Source organism: Panulirus ornatus, chromosome 29 (genome assembly GCF_036320965.1).
Source record: "Panulirus ornatus isolate Po-2019 chromosome 29, ASM3632096v1, whole genome shotgun sequence".
Lineage (NCBI taxonomy): Eukaryota > Metazoa > Arthropoda > Malacostraca > Decapoda > Palinuridae > Panulirus > Panulirus ornatus.
The window spans coordinates 11384509-11402724 of record NC_092252.1 but is presented as its reverse complement, the minus strand read 5'-3'; the positions used below and the strand labels follow the sequence as shown (position 1 = coordinate 11402724).

Below are 18216 nucleotides of genomic sequence, written 5' to 3'. Positions count from 1 at the left end.
TTGGCCAGGTGTGTGGTGGTTGGTCTTTGGCCGATCTGCGATCAGGTCAAGAGAATCCATTGTTCGTGAACAACAGCAGCGAATCACTAGCTCTCTATGTAGACTACATTTTTTACCCCAGTAACGGAATGGAAAAAGTTTTTTGATAAAAGACGATAGAAAGCTCTCTCTCTCTCTCTATAGATCCTGGTGTGAAATGTTTTAATAGAAATGAATTTTGTAATTGAGTAACTGTTGAATGGTTGGAAATGACTATGGCACGTGTGTGTTGGAGTATACACTCACGAACAAAACACATTAAAGCGGGCCGTAATTAAAATATAGAGATTAATGATAGGGAAAAAAAGAAGAGACCAGAAGTATTTACGAATTTTAGAGGAAATTAAGGAGAAACTTGTCCTATTAAAGGTGCCATATCGTAGGTATTAGGAAGGACATGAGGGTAGAAAGCTCCAAAGCTTCGAGATGTAGGGAAAGAAATAGTTATCAAATCGGCCTACCCTTGAGTTGCCCCCGGTCACACAGTAATTATAGTGTATACGAAGCACTGTTAAGAGAGTAGATAAGTTTGGCGATGTTTAATGATAATATATTCGTTTTAGATACTTTAGAGTTTTGTTCGATTTTTTTTAGGTATAGTAAAAGTTTTTTGGAACATTTTTATCCTGTTATATCATGCAAATACCATTGTTTGTACTAGAAGTTTCCGTCGAGCGAATCATATGGATCAGTTATGTTACAGAGGTGGTCGTCTGCAGCCTACATCTGACATCACACTCGCTAGTCATCCCATCTTCTCTCCTTCTCACTCACTAGTCATCCCATCTCTCTTTATCACTCACTAGTCATCCCATCTCCTCCTTCCTCACCCACTAGTCGTCTCATCTCTTCTCTTTATCTCTCACTAGTCATCTCATCTCCTCTCTTTATCACCCACTAGTCATCTCCTTTCTTTATCACTCATTAGTCATCTCATCTCCTTCTCACTCGTCATCTCATCTCCTCCTCTCCTTCTCACTCACTCGTCATCTCATCTCCTCCTCTCCTTCTCACTCACTCGTCATCTCATCTCCTCCTCTCCTTCTCACTCACTCGTCATCTCATCTCCACCTCTCCTCACTCACTCGTCATCCCGTCTCCTCTCCTTCTCACTCGCTTGTCATCTCATCTCCTCCTCTCCTTCTTACTCAGTCATCTCATCTCCTCTCCTTCTCACTCACTCATCATCTCATCTCCTCTCCTTCTCACTCGTCATCTCATCTCCTCCTCTCCTTCTCACTCGCTCGTCATCTCATCTCCTCCTCTCCTCCTCACTCGCACCTGCTGCCATGCTCCTCATAAGTATGGAAAGCAATAACTCTCGGAGATTATTGGGCGGATATGTATAATGATGGTTTTCTTGCTTTCACACACCGACAGATGTATGTCATTAACACAGAGCAGCTGAGTAAATAGCAGGTGTAGCTTTAGATCTTCACACAAACGTTGCATCTTTCTTTAGATTTTTTTTTCCTTTTTTTTTTTTGCATTCTAATTTGATCTATACACATTGTGGGCGCCAGAGGAAAGCAAGGCTTTCAGCTTATCAGCCGACCGAGTGAAGAAAGCAGTGCCAAAAGGGAAATTAAGAGTTTTCTCAGAGTTTTACGAGATATTACTGACGCTTTGTTGAAGTTTAGTCTTGTCATCGCCATGTTTAATACAGTCTTTTTTTTATTCTGCAGAATGTCCCGAGTTTTTTTTTAAAAGGTACTTCCTCGTTTCTTGGTGTCGTAGCCGTAGCTCTTAATATTTACGTTTTATATCTGGCGTCCGTCCGTGTCAGGCTTCGAAAGAAAATGATTTTCGCGCGTTGTTCTCGGCAGGGTCTGGACGGGTCGTGGATTGTGTGTCATGTGCCTGATGAGGCAGTCTGTCTGTCCATCTGTCCATCAGAGTGCACGGAGGTCAGGAGACGGACGCATGCTGCTCCCTGCTGTTCTGTTGCCTGTAGACAAGATTTTTTCTTTTTCTTTTCTTCATAAGAAATATTTCTTTTGATTTATACGTGAGTTTGAGGATGCCAATTCTACTGTGCATTTTTTCTCTCCATTCTATCCCTCGGACACCAATCACAGCAAAGATACCGATGGTCACTTTCATATATTACGCCTCGTAAGTTCCGTCGCTGTGATGAAAGTATTATCAGAACCCCCTGGTAACGTTTAGATTGTCTACCTCAACAGAACAGCCCGTTCAGCTGTGGGGGTTTTTGCAGGCCGACTTCACGTGACGAAGCTTCACAAAAGTGTCGCAACGTACGATGGTTTCCGCTCAGTTCAGTACTTATCCAGGACATTAGGAACGATATCATTATCTTTAAAAGAATACTGCGGTTAGTTTAGCTTACTATGATACAAGACATGTTATTAAGTAACATATATATATATACTTAACCGTCATCACCGGAGCCCGGATTGTATATGAGAAAGACAGGGGTCGCTGGCGGGGATAGACGTGGCGCAACTGACGACATACTCCAGGCTCACCGATAAATTTTGGTGTCATCGCACAACACTTTAAAGTAAGTGAGGGCGCGGGGGATGGATGGTGAGGTTGGTTCGGGCTTATTTTTTGTTATTCTTTGTTGTTACGTTGAGGGGTTTGTGTGTGCTGGTAGCGAGGCTTGAAGGTAAAGTGGTTACCTGATTGGCCTGGGGAGAGGCCATCGCGAGCCGCGGTGAGGGAGTATATTAACGTTAATCCTGTACATGTATGCTGTTCACCTCCTACGTTTATCCCTTTGAGCATTATGGTGAGGTTCTTGGAGATGATGGGTGGCCTTTGACCTGACCCCTTACGAAGGTCAGGTTAAAGGCCACCCATCATCTCCCAAGAACCTCACCATAATGCTCAAAGGGATAAACGTAGGAGGTGAACAGCATACATGTACAGTTAAAGGCGGGCATGATGTAGATCATTTTGAGCGGTGTGGCGTAAGGGCATTCGCTCTCCCGCCGGGTAAGTGGTTGGCGGTGGTCGTCTCCCGTCTTCCCTCTCACCTCTCCCTCTGCGCCCCTGTCATGGATTATTACGCGGGACTCCAGGTGCGCGAAGAAAATGATGACTAAATCCATTTTCGCTTTTATTCAGCACTTCGAGGAAATAAAAAACTGACTTTGGCTTTCTTTCACCGTGTGTACGGATAGACCGACATACTCTTTTTACGGTGGAGTGAAAGGTTTTGGCGGGTAATGTTGGTGCGCCTGTCCTCGGTGGTGAAATTTAAGGTTGACAGAGCGAGCAATTTCTTTCCTAGTGACACGTGTGTTGAACAGTGAATGCTCGCGGTGGAAGTTAAGTCAGTTGTTCACGTCAACAAGACACACTCGAGTTTGGTTGTGTTGCTTTGCCAGATCTTTCGTCCTCACGGTATACTTTACTGACTAACCTATAGATTTTTTTCATTGTTTTTGTCTTACTGCATATATATATATATATATATATATATATATATATATATATATATATATATATATATATATATATATATATATATTATTAAAGTTCAGATTGAAAAATGTTCCAGTCAAAACATACCTTCTGGTTCAAAAAGGACTTTTTTTGATGTTAATTTTGTGATAGACGAATATACCGCATCATTTGATATTAATGCAAATGTAAATTTCTCTCTGCCGTGGGTTTACCTCGGCAAAAAACATTATAGAAAATCCTCGTGGCTATGTAAAAAGTACATTATTTTGCAGTACTATGTGCGTAACTTTTGGTATTCCAGCGGAATGCACGTGGCAAGCTTTGTGGATGTGTATATGATAATGGCTCGATGTATGTTATTTTGTTGTGCTGCTTTTGTGAGTTCGACGGGGAATGTCGGTGGCCACTCGCAGGCCAGGTCAGAGGTGAGGCCGTGTGCCACACTCATGACGGTACGACACTTGAGCACGACCGTGCCCGGCACATTGAGTACGAAGACCGCGTTCTTAAGTTGACACTCTTGAGTGTGTGGGGGGGGTCAAAGACCACACCGTCATATCGAAGGTTCGTCCTTTTTGTTAAGGGATCCTATACCGTCATGACTCCAGGGAATGAAACGTGTGGATTAGGAATGGAAAAAAGCATGAATGATGAACTGAGATGAGAGGTTGAGAAACTCGTAGGAACGAGTGTAGAGATTAAGGATGAATCGCGATGGGGAAATGTCCGCGTGTGGTATTGATGAAGATGTACCCTCGAAGGAGGTGCAGGATCCCCTGGAATAGAGGTTCTGAGGTTATACGAGTATTATACATACATATATAGCAAGAGGTCACAGGCGGTGCGCGTGATTTTTGCATTAAACCACAGGAAAATGAAACACGTTAAGTTCCAAGTGCTCTTTCGTGTAGTGATCACATCTGTCACGGGAGATTCAAGAATGAGGTAGAAGACGTAGAACAGTCAGCCAGTTGGTATACAAGTCAAGGGTCATCTATTTTTTGACTTATTCATAGAAGTATACATATGTCTTAAGTGGAAACTAGGTGAGTTGAGCATCTGCAGCCCAGAAATTACAGATGATAAGAAGCAAGGAAGCGAGGGAACTTGTATTCCGGGAATGTGTGTCGGTGTATTTCTCGAGTCAGATCATCCAATGTATAGGTCGAATCCAGGTCTATGTGTGGTGAATGTGCAGGTAGTGCGCGAGGGTGAAGGCTGGATGTGTTGAGACTTGCAGTAAGAAGAAAAATCAGATAGTTTTTTCATGGTTGGCTGGGATGACGCAGTCTGGTTCGCCGCTCTGTGCCTTCAGCGTCTCTCGTGGCGTTTAACGGTGAGCTTCATTTATTGTTATGTGAGAGGGAAAGTTTATGATTTGTAAACAGGGCGATCGCGCGCACCAACCCCCACTTTCTGCACACACACACACACACACACACACACACACACACACACACACACACACACACACACATTCTTTTTCATGTTAAACGTACATTTTAGCATTGCTACTGAAATGGCTGAATCTATATAGTTTTTAATCAGGAAAAGGTGTCCACGCCCGCCAGAGATGCCTGGTGCAGTTCGATTCGAGTAGTTTTCTTATGGGTTCACATTACATCATTGATCGTTGCTGCTGTTGTGAGTATCACTTTGCGTACTTGTGGAGCCGCTTGTCTCAAAAACACACCACCATCCCTAAGACGAGACGTCTGGCTGAAGGATGGTTTGTCTGTGACGTGTGGCTGGAGGGTGGGCTGGCTCTGACGTGTGGCTGAAGGGTGTGGGCTGGCCCTGACGCAGGGCTGGAGGGTGGGCTGGCCCTGACGTGGGGCTGGAGGGTGGGCTGGCCCTGACGCAGGGCTGGAGGGTGGGCTGGCCCTGACGTGGGGCTGGAGGGTGGGCTGGCTCTGACGCAGGGCTGGAGGGTGGGCTGGCTCTGACGTGGGGCTGGAGGGTGGGCTGGCCCTGACGTGGGGCTGGAGGGTGGGCTGGCCCTGACGCAAGGCTGGAGGGTGGGCTGGCCCTGACGCAAGGCTGGAGGGTGAGCTGGCCCTCACGCAAGGCTGGAGGGTGGGCTGGCCCTGACGCAAGGCTGGAGGGTGGGCTAGCCCTGACGCAGGGCTGGAGGGTGGGCTGGCTGTAAGGGCTAGGAGGCAGGAGCCACACCCACCACCTGCTGGGCTGGTAAGGACGGAGAAAGGGACTTTATAAATACCTTAGTGGTGGTGTGTGTGTGTGTGTGTGTGGTGGGGGGGGGGGGGGGGGTGGACTTTGTTGTGAGTTTGTGGTCCAGTTCCTAATTTTAGAAGAGTCAACAACGGATAATATGAGTTAAAATGTGTCCCGGTAGCATATCAACAGAAAGAATCTCAGAGATTAGACGTAATAGTCTCTGAAAATACCTTAGTCTTCGTATAATTTTCTGGCTTAAAAGTTGACTCGCTCTTAGGATGATTATATATATATATATATATATATATATATATATATATATATATATATATATATATATATATATATATATATATTAGTTTGACATGATGAATGTTGGTAATGTACGTAGTTATAGGAAAATGGCCCATGTGTTGCCAGCCAGTTCCTGAGGAATTTAAAGTCAGTGACTTGATGAAGTCAGTCAGGTGACCTGAGGGGAAATAGGGTGTCCTGGGAGGGGAGTTGTCAGTGGAACATGGCAGGGACGACCCTTCCACCACCACCCAACCGGACAGCAGTGGCTGGTGCAGTGTGTGAGGAGCCGCTAGGTGGGATGCTATATCGTCGTGGTGTTTGGTGATCCTTTTGAGGATGAGGGAGAGTAGGGTATATATATATATATATATATATATATATATATATATATATATATATATATATATATATATATATGTATATATATTATATTATATTATATTGCTCCATATACCTTTCAACTTGAATCATTCTTAAATGTACACAGTTTTTCGCTTTGTTTTTCTATAAACAGCGTGTATTTACTTCTATGTGTAACGCATAGAAGCAATATTTGTGTGCAAACATCCATTTTGGCTCTGTAAAGTGCTTTGAAAACAGACTAGGAATTATTAACATTACATGCGACCCTGTATGACGGCAGACGAATCTCTGAGCGATCCAGCGACTCTCGAGTTAATTTGTGAGATGCTCTGCCTGCTCCCGCCCCGAAACTGTATGAGTGTGGAAGGGCGGCAAACCCCTAAAAGAAAAGAGTCTCTCTCTCTCTCTCTCTCTCTCTCTCTCTCTCTCTCTCTCTCTCTCTCTCTCTCTCTCTCTCTCTCTCTCTCTCTCTCTCTCTCTCTTCTCTCTCTCTCTCATTGATTCGATTCTGGTGTATGTTCATATCTAGAACTAACAGTGTTCCTAACTGTTGGTGATGGAGCAGATAACCAACATTGTTCCTAACTGTGTTGGTGATGGAGCACATCCGTCCTCCTGTAGGAGAGGTTCTCATTTTGTTTGTGCTTTCACCTTCCTTATTTGTGGTACATTTTATTTTTCCTTCTCCAGTCGTAGAACAGATTTTGTTCTTTATATATTTTGTAGTTGCTCTGCATCAGCCAGCCGTGTTATTTTCAAGCTGGAGTGTCATTCACCAGTGATTTTCTTTCGCGTGTCATTCGCCAGTGATTTTCTATCGCACTTCCTCATACTCCCGAGCTGTTCAGCGGGTAATGTTGGCAGTGAGTTGACCGAAGCGACTGTATCATCGTTCCTGCTGATGGAGGCCCCGCGTCTGTGTGATCCTCGTCGTCATGGAAGATTTACAGGCTGGAATGTATCGTCTCGGGTGGACAATACACGTATCTGCTCGGATAATGGTGCTTGAATCATGACTATATTTTGACGAGAGATTTACGTCGATATTCGTAGTTTAGTGATGAGATTCAAAGCTGAGTGACATTTTTTTTTTTTTTTTGTATGCGGAGAGAGATGGTATGCAGGTTCAGTCTCGGCTTGAAGTTTGTGTTAGAAGCACATCCGGGTGTTGAATTCTTTTGTGGCATTTGTGGGTACTTTCAGAATGCTCTCACGTGGCCAGACTTAGGTCGCTCGCCTGGACCAAAACGTCAATGCTGAAAACGAAGGGAAAAACACTTAAGCTCGGCAAATCTTTGCTTAGGTGAAGATGTTGTTGACTTGTATACTGTGCGCAGTGTTTACTGAGAGCTGGGTGGGTGGGTGAGGGAGAGGTTTCTCTGGACGGGAATGGTACGCCCGTATGTCTTGAGGAGGTGGAGCCGCATTCGAGAACGGACCATCCACACAACAGCATACTCGCTCTTACCATACTTTGCGGCAACGTTTCCCTTGTAGAGATGTTACATCAGCCATTTCAAATTCGGGGCTGTGTATTGCAATTGCTGTTTTAAGATATTTCCAAACGCTTCGAACATTTTATGCTGTCCTGTATATATGTAACTACTATTGGTCGACGTTTGTACGTGGTTACGGAGTAGTAGTAGTAGTAGTAGGGAACGATGCGTCGAGTGCACCGTCAGTAGACGTGGCTGTTACCGTGTGAGACTCCACATAGTCGTCATGATTGGATACCAAGACAGGTGTATCCTCACCCGAAACTCTGCTTCTGGTGTAGCCGGGCGCACTATGGCAACTTGGAGGCCACAGAAGACATTTCGTTTGAGGTTTCTACGTATATCTGATACATTGTGTCGTATTGTTTGTACCTACATTAGTGAAATATCTACCCAATCACGAATCGCATCCCATCTTCTCATGTGGCTTAAGATAGTATACGTGTATGATCAGCAGACTCTGCTTCTTATAAGATCACTGAATTTGACGCCAGTGGTCATCTTTGCTGTTTGAATTCGTTTGTATGTCAGGATAAGTCGTCCGTGTGTGCATCTTCGTAGAACAATATTCAAATAATTCTACTAGTTTTCCTTCGTGTTTTCTGCTCTGTATGGTTAGAAAGGCGGAAGGGACTGCTTGTCGTACGACGGGTTGATCGTCAGTCGTAGGAGATGGGTGTCGTGCGACGGGTTGATCATCATTCGTCTGGGACGGAGGGGACGCGCGTGTCGTGCGACAGTTCGACCATCGAGTCGTCCATCGCGAGCCGTGGCTGGGGGCCTGAAGTCGTCGTGGCGGGCAGCTGGGTACAGTGCCTCGTCGGGTTGACGTTGTGTGTGTGTGTGTGTTTGTCGACCTGCATCTCGCTCTTGCCTTTCCCCGAGCCCCGGCCATAACGGTCATCTCGGTCAGCGGCTGCGGGAAGCTTTTGGTGCGGCAGGTGGCGTGCTCCGTCGTGACTGGCAGCAGCAAGACTTCTCTATTTTCCTCTACTGAATTGGAACCAAGTGCCAGCTGTTGTCTGGGCTGACTCAGCGTTATGTGCGATGTTTGTTTGTGTGTGTGTGTGTGTGTGTGTGTGGAAGCATTATAAACTCGTCGATACTTTTTACGTACGTCCTTTACAGAGGGGGATTAAAATATGACATGGTTCTGTACTCAACAGGGGGGAAAAAAAGAGAATTTTTATAGTTACATAAAAGAAAGATATTTGGTTAGCAGTTTTTTTTAATAGTTTTATACACATATCACTGACTAGGATAGAAGATATCAAGCTGTTGGTCCGGGTGGTGGGTTATTGGTAAGATGGCTGGGGGTTGTATGATGGTTGGTACTTGGGCTTGAAGGTGACTGGCTGGACCGTACTCGTGGGGGTACTGGGCCTCGCCCTTGTAGCTCACCTGAGCCTGGAACCCGTTGTAGTGGTCGGCCACGTAGTTCACCTGAGGACGGAGGGAGACAGAAATCGTTAAGATGGCCGTAACTGTACTGTTGTATCGAGTTTGTGTCATGATGGATCTCACAGTTGCCATCCGCTTCGGATTCCCCGTAATTGAACGTCTTCACCCGTTGGGCACATTTAACTCAGTGGTACCAGACTGGCGCTCATTTCCTTTTTTGAGGGACGCGCTGTTACAGGAATGATGAACTTACTGTTTGGATGCGTCCGTCGGGCAGGACGACGTTGTAGGAGCCCTTGACGGTGTTGCCGTCGGAGTCCTCGTTCTGGCCGAAGTCGGTGCCGGCGTAGTCGTCCTTGACGCCGTAGGCGAAGTTGTAGGGCATAGGCTCCTGGGGGGGGGGTGACGTGAACCACTACCATGAACTGAGAATTCTAGTTTTAGTTATCGCAGAGAATTGGCCAAGTGAATTGTCATTTGTAGAGTCATCGTTTTTTGCAGGAAAATACAGCGAGTTACACTTACTGGCTTGTAGGTGGGCTGGCTGTAGGGGTCGGATGGGAGGGCCAGAGCCATGCCAAGCACTAGCATCAGTGTCGCCACCTGCTGAGGGGAACGGGTAAGGAGGAGGCTTAACGCTCGGGGCAATAACATCTGATCCCTGGGCGTGACTATGTGGCTATTCTACAGTAAAATGTGAGAGATTTTTACATATATGTCAATGATGCTTGATGGATATTTTTAGATCTCCATCACGGAAATGTCAATGGGCAATAACCCGGTCTTGGGCCGGTCATTCCTTGTTAGAGTAGAACACTGAGGTGCCCTGCAGTGTTATACTACACGTGAAGAATCACAGATACCTTGAACATGATGAGGTGTGTGAGGGATGCGTTGGCAGAGAGCGATGGAGCTGCGAGTGTTGGCCAGACGTCCCCAACTGCACCTTTATATACCGAAGCTGCTGTGAGCGATGCTCCTCCCTCAACACTTCTCTCTCCCCCTTCATGCTCTCTGGTGAAGAGGGTCGGTAAGGGGGAAGGGGTAGGTGGGAGGGGGGGTGGGCGTTAAAAGTAAATTACCTCTGTGTGAATCCTTTCGATTTCAAGTATTGTACATGATAAAGTTTCACTCTCTCAAGCTTTCTAATGATAAAAGTTTCCCATTTGGTAGTTTGTTTATGTATCCGTGTCTGTGCAGTCAATAATGATAAATGATCATTCGTAATAGTAATAATTTGAGAAGATTATGATAGCGGTAAGATGATTAAGATGATGATGATGGCAGTAGCAAGATTAACTTTTTATTGAATTAACTGCAGATAATGGCAGTAAAATTACAGGGAAGAACAGTAACACTGTGTAGGTTTGGCCACCGAGAGTGGTGTGTTAAACAGGCAGGTGTTACACATATGTAGGGGGTGAAGGTTAACAATGTCTCCTTATTATTGATAATGATGGTGTTGATGGCAGTGGTTGGAATGGTGTTGTTCTCGTAACGAGGTGTGTCTGATGCAGTTATGGTGTCAAGCTGCAACTCGGGTACAAGGGATGATAAGTGGCAAAGAGGTGACGGTGGCGTGGATAGTGTGGTAGCTACTTCCCGTGCTGAGTTCCTCGTAGTCGCACCAGATTATGTTCAGGGTCCCTGACACCACACGCGTTGGGTATGATGTTGGAACCAGAAGCAAGGGCTGAGGCTGTGTGGCTCGTGATTTACTTCGTGTGGTCATCGACTCGAACTGAGGCTCCAGGACTAAGGATTGTGACAAAATTTTTGTGTGATGAGATTCTAAGATTTAACAACGGTTTATGTCTGATGAAGGATCCAAGTCCCTGTGAAGAAAATAAGAATCTTGTCTCTGTATTCAGGACCATGTGACAAAATGTACAACACCCTGACATGATTCAGACTCCGTGAATCAGTCCCGGACCACTTGACAGTTCGGTACCGTTTGATAAGAACTCACGATCAGGATCTTTTAAAAGGGATTCAAGACCATATGACAAGGATTTAGGACCTAATGAGAAGGATTTGAAATTCGGTTACAAGGATCTAGAACCCTTGAAGGAGGATATTAGACGCTGTTATAAGGATTGAGACTCGCGTAACAAGGAGAGACAATCTAGGGACAAATGAATCAGATTCCTATGGAAGGGATTCGAAACCTGGAGTGGAGAGTTGGAACCCGACTGACAGTTTTGCGTGTTATTGTCTTGGCTCGCAAGAGAGGATTTGAGAGCGGAGGAGACTACCTCCTGGGACGGTTCAAAACGATGTCAAAAAGGGTATCGCATTAAGACCTACAATTTAACTGCCTGGGCACTGAGGTATGACCCTTAAAAGCTCAACGGTATAACCTTTCGGTCTGTTACCTTGACTTCTCGCCTTGCTCTTCATGGGACAGGTTAGAGGATACCATCATACACCCAGGGTTGCACCGTCGTGTTCCAGGATCGTACCACTTTGCTGAGACATGGTTCCTTCATGCTCGCGGATCGTACCGTCGTGTTCAAGGATCTTTCCGTCGTGTTCAAGGATCTTTCCGTCGTGTTCAGGGATCGTACTGTCGTGCTCAAGGATCGTACCGTCGTGTTCAAGGATCGTACCGTCGTGCTCAAGGATCTTTCCGTCGTGTTCAAGGATCGTACCGTCGTGTTCAAGGATCGTACCGTCATGTTCAAGGATCTTTCCGTCGTGTTCAAGGATCGTACCGTCGTGTTCAAGGATCTTTCCGTCGTGTTCAGGGATCGTACCGTCGTGCTCAAGGATCGTACCGTCATGTTCAAGGATCATTCCGTCGTGTTCAAGGATCGTACCGTTGTGCTCAAGGATCGTACCGTGGATTGTACCGTCGTGCACAAGGGCTTAACATCAGATCATGGTGGCAATCGCCCCGGGCATTGTCATTCATGAACCGGAGCTCAGCACTGAAGAGAGGAACTCACATAGCTGGACGGCCAGGGTTAAAGACGCCACGGCCCAGGACTTAGGGCTTGAGAGTAACATTCTAATAACTTGGTTCCATTGATCATGAATAACAGCGGAGGAGAATGTAAATAATACATGACGCACGTAAGGAGTGTATCCAGTGTCTCTGCTTGAAAAGCAGAATGTGTTTGTTAAGTGGAAATACTTTGAAAGTGTATTGGATTTCCCTGGCTATTGTTTCCAAGCTATGATTAGGACCTGCCCGCTTAATGTATATACATAAAGGAGTATCCTGTATTTGCTAGAAACATTGGGGCTAATCATTGGTCCGCTTGTTTAATTTTTCAATTCGGTTTAATTATGTAATAAAATAAAGTGCCCCAGCATTCCACCGAATAGAAAAAACATTAGCACCGCCGATTTGGCTTTGATTATATTGATGCCGGGTTTAGGTAATGAACACTTTACTCAGTTATGCCCCGCGGTTATGGCTGGAGAACGTATCAGGTCAAGAGAAAAATGAATCAGAGATCCAGATAGATGGAGGAGTGAAATGCCCATTTTAAAAGTAACAGAGACGAAATTATGGTAAGGGATGCTGTTTGTCGTAGGAGATGGGTCCTGTTCAGAGTTTAGATTTATATATTTTCTTTCCTCCATCGATTCTTGGTGTTCCCTTGTTCACACGAATTGGTTTTTGATGGCTGTCGACCGGTGGTTACCTCAGAAAGCTTGGACAATGAATACAGTCAATCCTGTACATCCTTGCGTAGAAAGTATGATCGGTCAAACACCGACTGTGACCTTTTATTTACTTTTTCTTCATCTTATCTCTGCGTATGTATACCCTTTTCTAATAAGGCTCGACTTAGAAGTAAGTGTAAGGTAATTTTGTATAGCCATGGTAACCGCACCTCTTCCTTAACAGGTCAATGTGGTTTACGGATTTTCATCTGAAATTTTGTGTACCATGTTTTAGTTGTAATGATAAATAGGCGTAGAAATGGTTGCTGTCGTTAACGCTTGACCAATATGCTGTTACTTGCGAGGCATCAGAAGGACCTCCTGTGTTGAAGTGTGTGGCTGTATCAGCCTAGGGTGCCCTCCCAGACCAGACACCAAGACAGTATACAACCGATGGTGTGCCGCACCTCCACGTGTACAATGCAGTTATTTTACGATCTGAAGTGTGGCGAGAGGTGGCGCCATCCCTGAGTTGTGTTGTCCCAAGAAGAAATGATATTTTTGCACCGTTTTCTTTTCGTCTGCGTTCGTGTCTGTTGTTACAACCTCTCTCACACCAGCTGGATGTTGTAACCCGTCCAGGATCAAGGATGAGGACTCCTGAAGTGCATCCCACGAGCATAAAGTTCAGATTCCATTTATTTTACGTCACTGGACGTGTATCGGCCATCCCCAGCCAGAGTGACCCGTGACTGCATCCATGATTCAGGCCGTGTGTACAGGTGATGGCCTCGCGGTATGGCTTTGTTACGCCCGCCAGCGGCGCGCTTTGCTTCTGTTTTCGCCACAGAGGTTGCCCTCCCACCTGGCGGAGGCCTGGCGAATCACAAAACATCAACAATCATGTCTACTTTTACTTCAAGAGTTTTTCTCCGTTGTATGTTGGTTCCCCGGTGGTGAACATTGGGAACGATGACTTGTGATTAAGTTGCAAACCTTGCGTGAAAATAACGAAGAGGTAACTCATCCGTAAGACGTGTAGAGTAAAAATGGAATCATTCGGAAAATCAAAAGAAGACGAATTCATCTCGTTTTTGTTTATTTTTTTTTCATAGTAAGCATGACTAGGACAGACGACGCGAGACTTGTGGTGGGTTATTGGTAAGATGGCTGGGGGTTGTATGAAGGTTGGTACTTGGGCTTGAAGGTGATGGCTGGACCGTACTCGTGGGGGTACTGGGCCTCGCCCTTGTAGCTCACTTGAGCCTGGAACCCGTTGTAGTGGTCGGCCACGTAGTTCACCTGGAAAAAATGTAAATTGTAAAATTAAGACTTAGGAGGGAGAATGTATATATATATATTTTTTTTTTGGTAATCAGCTATCAGCTCCATCATTTAAGGAAACCAAAATATATGATTCATTGTAAATAGGTTTTAGGATTTAGATAACTTTGTCCTGCCAAAAAGCGCTGTAAAATACATTTGGTTTTACAGCTGTAAAAACCGAAAATCGAATCGACAGTCAGCACCCTAACACTACCTTCGACCTGTCAGAGGCCAGAGGCGTCGAGGGTGTAGTAACGATGCGTCTGTCGAGCTTGGAGTGAAGAGATGAATTGAATTTAGGTTTGTTGGGAACACAGTGAAGATGTGTTCGGTGGTGTCTCCTGCCGCACTGAACATGATGGTATGGGATATTGAGGAGGAAGTCATACTGCATGCGCTTGCAAATGTTGAAGTCTCTGCTACTAATGGGATTTGTTTGATCAAGAAATTTCCAGGTATATTGCTTACTGTTTGGATGCGTCCGTCGGGCAGGACGACGTTGTAGGAGCCCTTGACGGTGTTGCCGTCGGAGTCCTCGTTCTGGCCGAAGTCGGTGCCGGCGTAGTCGTCCTTGACGCCGTAGGCGAAGTTGTAAGGCATAGGCTCCTGGAAATGTCATAGGTCATTAAGATATTTTACAAGGCTTAGAAGTGGCGTGCAGGCAGGTGATCAGAGTAAACCCTTATCTTGAACTTTCTCTGTGTACATGTTTGCGTAGGGCATTGTACGTAGGGCATTGTACGTGTGTACATGTTTCCGTAGGGCATTGTACGTAGGGCATTGTACGTACGGCCTTGTAGGTGGGCTGGCTGTAGGGGTCCGATGGGATGGCCAGAGTCACGCCCAGCACTAGCATCAGAGTCGCCACCTGGTGGAAGAAAGATATTTAAAAAAGAATTTTAATTGTTCATGCTTAGCCAATCATTTCTGGCCCAAAGTAGGTATATATATATATATATATATATATATATATATATATATATATATATATATATATATATATATGTATATATATATGTATGATAGTGTGTTCGCTATACTAGGAGAAAAATCCATTCCTGGCTTCTTCACCTACTCCCTTCTTTTGGAAAGTATTGCAGGAGGGGAGGATTTCCAGCCAGCAGCTCTCACCTGTAGTCGCCTTCTGCGACAAGCTGGAAATTCATGGACGGTATTTTTTTTTTTTTTTCTTGTCACAGGCAACTATATACCTTAGTCATGTCCATCTGATAGATATTTACACCAGCCTAAGCCAGGTGTCCATTCGTCGACCATCCCCGAAGGTAGGTTGGCTGCGGACTGACTACCGTGCCCAGGATTGGATATATATATATATATATATATATATATATATATATATATATATATATATATATATATATATATATATGGAGCACGAGCACATCACTAGGAATTTTCAGCATCATCTCTCACCAACGTGCTTCCAAATTCTTTCACTGCGTTTGGCAAGAGTATATTGCAACCAAAACGTAGTACGTGTCTGTAACGCAGATAGACCTCCAGATGTAAGGTATACCTTGAACATGATGAGGTGTGTGAGGGATGCGTTGGCAGAGAGCGATGGAGCTGCGAGTGTTGGCCAGACGTCCCCAACTGCACCTTTATATACCGAAGCTGCTGTGAGCGATGCTCCTCCCTCAGCACTTCTCTCTTCCCCTTCATGCTCTCTGGTGAAGAGGGTCGGTGAATGGGGAGGGGGTAGGGGCGTCGTTGTTAAAAGTAAATTACATCTCTGTAAATCCTTTCGATTTCAGTGATAAGATACTGTGGTTTCTGTTAATGTTTTTTTTTTGTGTGATTGAAGGTTGTGTATGTGCGTGTGTGTGTGTGTGTGTGTGTGTGTGTGTGTGTGTGTGTGTGTGTGTGCATGAGTTGCTATTACTTGTTTTACGTGCACGATTGAGATCTTGTTTTACTTTACGAAGATTATAGGTTCGTATCCATACATAGTTTAGACTTCAGGATTCAGAACGAAGCTCCGCTGGGCAAAGACACTGAACCCACTAGTGTCCCAGACCCGTCAGTAGATGTAGATGATATTGCTCAGAACTCAGGTATTGTGACGCAGTCGTGCCGTCTCATGAAAGCTGTGTATCGTGGGCGCGCAGGAACCCATAACTCAAAACACAGAACCGAGTTCCTGTGGCTGAAGATACATTATACTCCGGGTTCCGAACCTGGTTCACCAGATTGCCAACCCCCCGCCGTCCAAATTTTAAGAACGTACGATCCTTTATGTACGAGGAGGATATTTTACCTCCTGTGTTAACTGTGATTGGAGGCTTAGGCTATAAGATTATCGAACGGGCACCATGTCATGGAAATTCTTAAGGTATAGGATCCCCTAACCTTGAGGCGGAGTCTTGAAATAAGGGAAAAATATGAAGTTTCTTGAAATTCGTGACACCGCCGAGGATTTAAGACTCTTGGCGTTCAGACCGGGCGAATGATTTAGGATTTGACGCGTGAAGATCCCATGGTAAGGGTTCAGAGCGCTGTGATCTTTGAGATTCAGTAGTATGCAAGTGCTCCATTTCTTGTTACTACGGTCACGGAGCCTATGACGGCGAAATACCAAGTCGTGGCAGAGATTGAGGACTCCTGTGACAAGATTAAAGATCCCAGGCACGTTTCAGTACCACAACGCAGAGTCGGGTCCATGTGATAAGGTATCTGGAGCCAGTATTAAAGGATTCGGGATCTTGTGAAGTGGGTTCAGGATCTTGATCAATCCGGTCCTCTGATATGGCTTCAGATCCAAGTGACAAATTTAAAGACCCGATTGAAGACCCTTTGGTTGAAGATTCATCATGGCTCTGATAGGTTCAAGGACTAAGTGATTATGATCCGGTGTTCTTTGATAAAGTCTGAGGACTCTGTAAAGGGATTAGGACCTTGTGATAAGCTATTCAGGACGTGACAAGGGTGTGGGATCCCTCTTGCATTTTTCAGGACCATTTGTGGCTCTTTTAAAGTTGTCTCGGAATTTAGACCTAGATTTCATGACTGGCTCTAGGACGCGAATTTTGAATTATGACTTCGAATAATACGTGAGTTTGCACATGCATGCATACACAAACCTTGATGATAGAACAGTATGATATACTTTCGCCGGTGATGTCAGCCAGTTAGCTACATTGTCTTTCATTACATAACCTAGTTTGGTACGAGTTATTTCAGCGTTGATACGAAATTTGAAATATGTTAGTCTTGTGTATATCTAGGGTCGAGGTCGCCTTATTGCGACAACGCATACCCCCGCTGTCTGGAATTGCGACAAAGATCACGTCCTTCTATATATTTGATGTTGCGATGGATACCAAAATGGAAAGGGGTGAGTAAGGAAACATGTGAAGTGTTTGTCTTGTGTCGTGTAAATGCAAGAAGCAGACGAGTAAAAGACGGGACCCAACCCGTAACTCCCCGGTTATAAGGTAAAGGACATTTAGGAACTAGAAATTAGATGAAGTTTGATAATGTTTAATCCGTTTTTGGTTCGCCTGTACGAAGTATAGGACCAAGTTTTTTTTACCCTCCTTCACATCGTCGTCGTCCATGACCGCGTCCAGACCTTGGTCAAGTTGGGTTGTATGTTCCGAGTTCGTGTGAGTCTGCCAGGGGTATGACGTAAGGTCATGTGCTGAGCCGCATTCCACCAAAAGTACGTCGCCCTGACCTGCACTTCACGCCCCAGTGGCCGACTTCGTAATCGGTGATGAACTGGCGTTTACCTGTCACTCGGATGCCTCCCATCAGCGAGGATAAGACGCTGGATATCACTGCAGTGACACTGCAGGACGGGTTCAGGTTGAGACGCTGTCTCTCTACTCGTCTTGGTGTAAACTTTTGTGTTGATGAGAGGACGTCGGATGTCGACCTTTCCTCACCCAGTGCATTGACAAAGTTGAGAGGGAGTGGCTGCACGTTTTCCACGTGCATGACACGACGCCTTGGGTCGTGATATTCTGATTCTGAGTGTCGCATGCGAAGCTAGAGAGGTCGAGTGTTCGTCATTTGAGGACGTTCCGTCAGAGACGACCAGCTA

The 18216-nt window shown here is 45.3% G+C and overlaps 1 protein-coding gene and 1 pseudogene across 1 annotated transcript; both read right to left on the bottom strand.

Moving 5' to 3' along the window:
* Positions 1-8991: 8991 nt before the first annotated feature.
* Positions 8992-10142, bottom strand: LOC139758094 (cuticle protein 18.6-like; annotated as a pseudogene).
* A 3764-nt stretch (positions 10143-13906) lies between these two features.
* LOC139757942 (cuticle protein 18.6-like) lies at positions 13907-15763 on the bottom strand. Its single transcript, XM_071678880.1, has 4 exons — positions 15688-15763; positions 14941-15018; positions 14619-14756; positions 13907-14126 (listed from the first exon to the last, which is right to left on the bottom strand). The coding sequence occupies exons 1-4, from the start codon at positions 15694-15696 to the stop codon at positions 13980-13982; spliced, it is 372 nt and encodes a 123-aa protein (XP_071534981.1). The 5' UTR covers positions 15697-15763; the 3' UTR covers positions 13907-13979.
* Positions 15764-18216: the final 2453 nt, after the last annotated feature.

Bases quoted from the DNA above. Each gene is read 5' to 3' on its own strand.
- LOC139757942 (XM_071678880.1), bottom strand. The intron at 14,757-14,940 runs GTACGTACAATG...TGACATTTCCAG, and splicing joins GCCAGCCCACCTACAAGGCC to GAGCCTATGCCTTACAACTT. The intron at 14,127-14,618 runs GTAAGCAATATA...CATTTTTTCCAG, and splicing joins CCGACGGACGCATCCAAACA to GTGAACTACGTGGCCGACCA.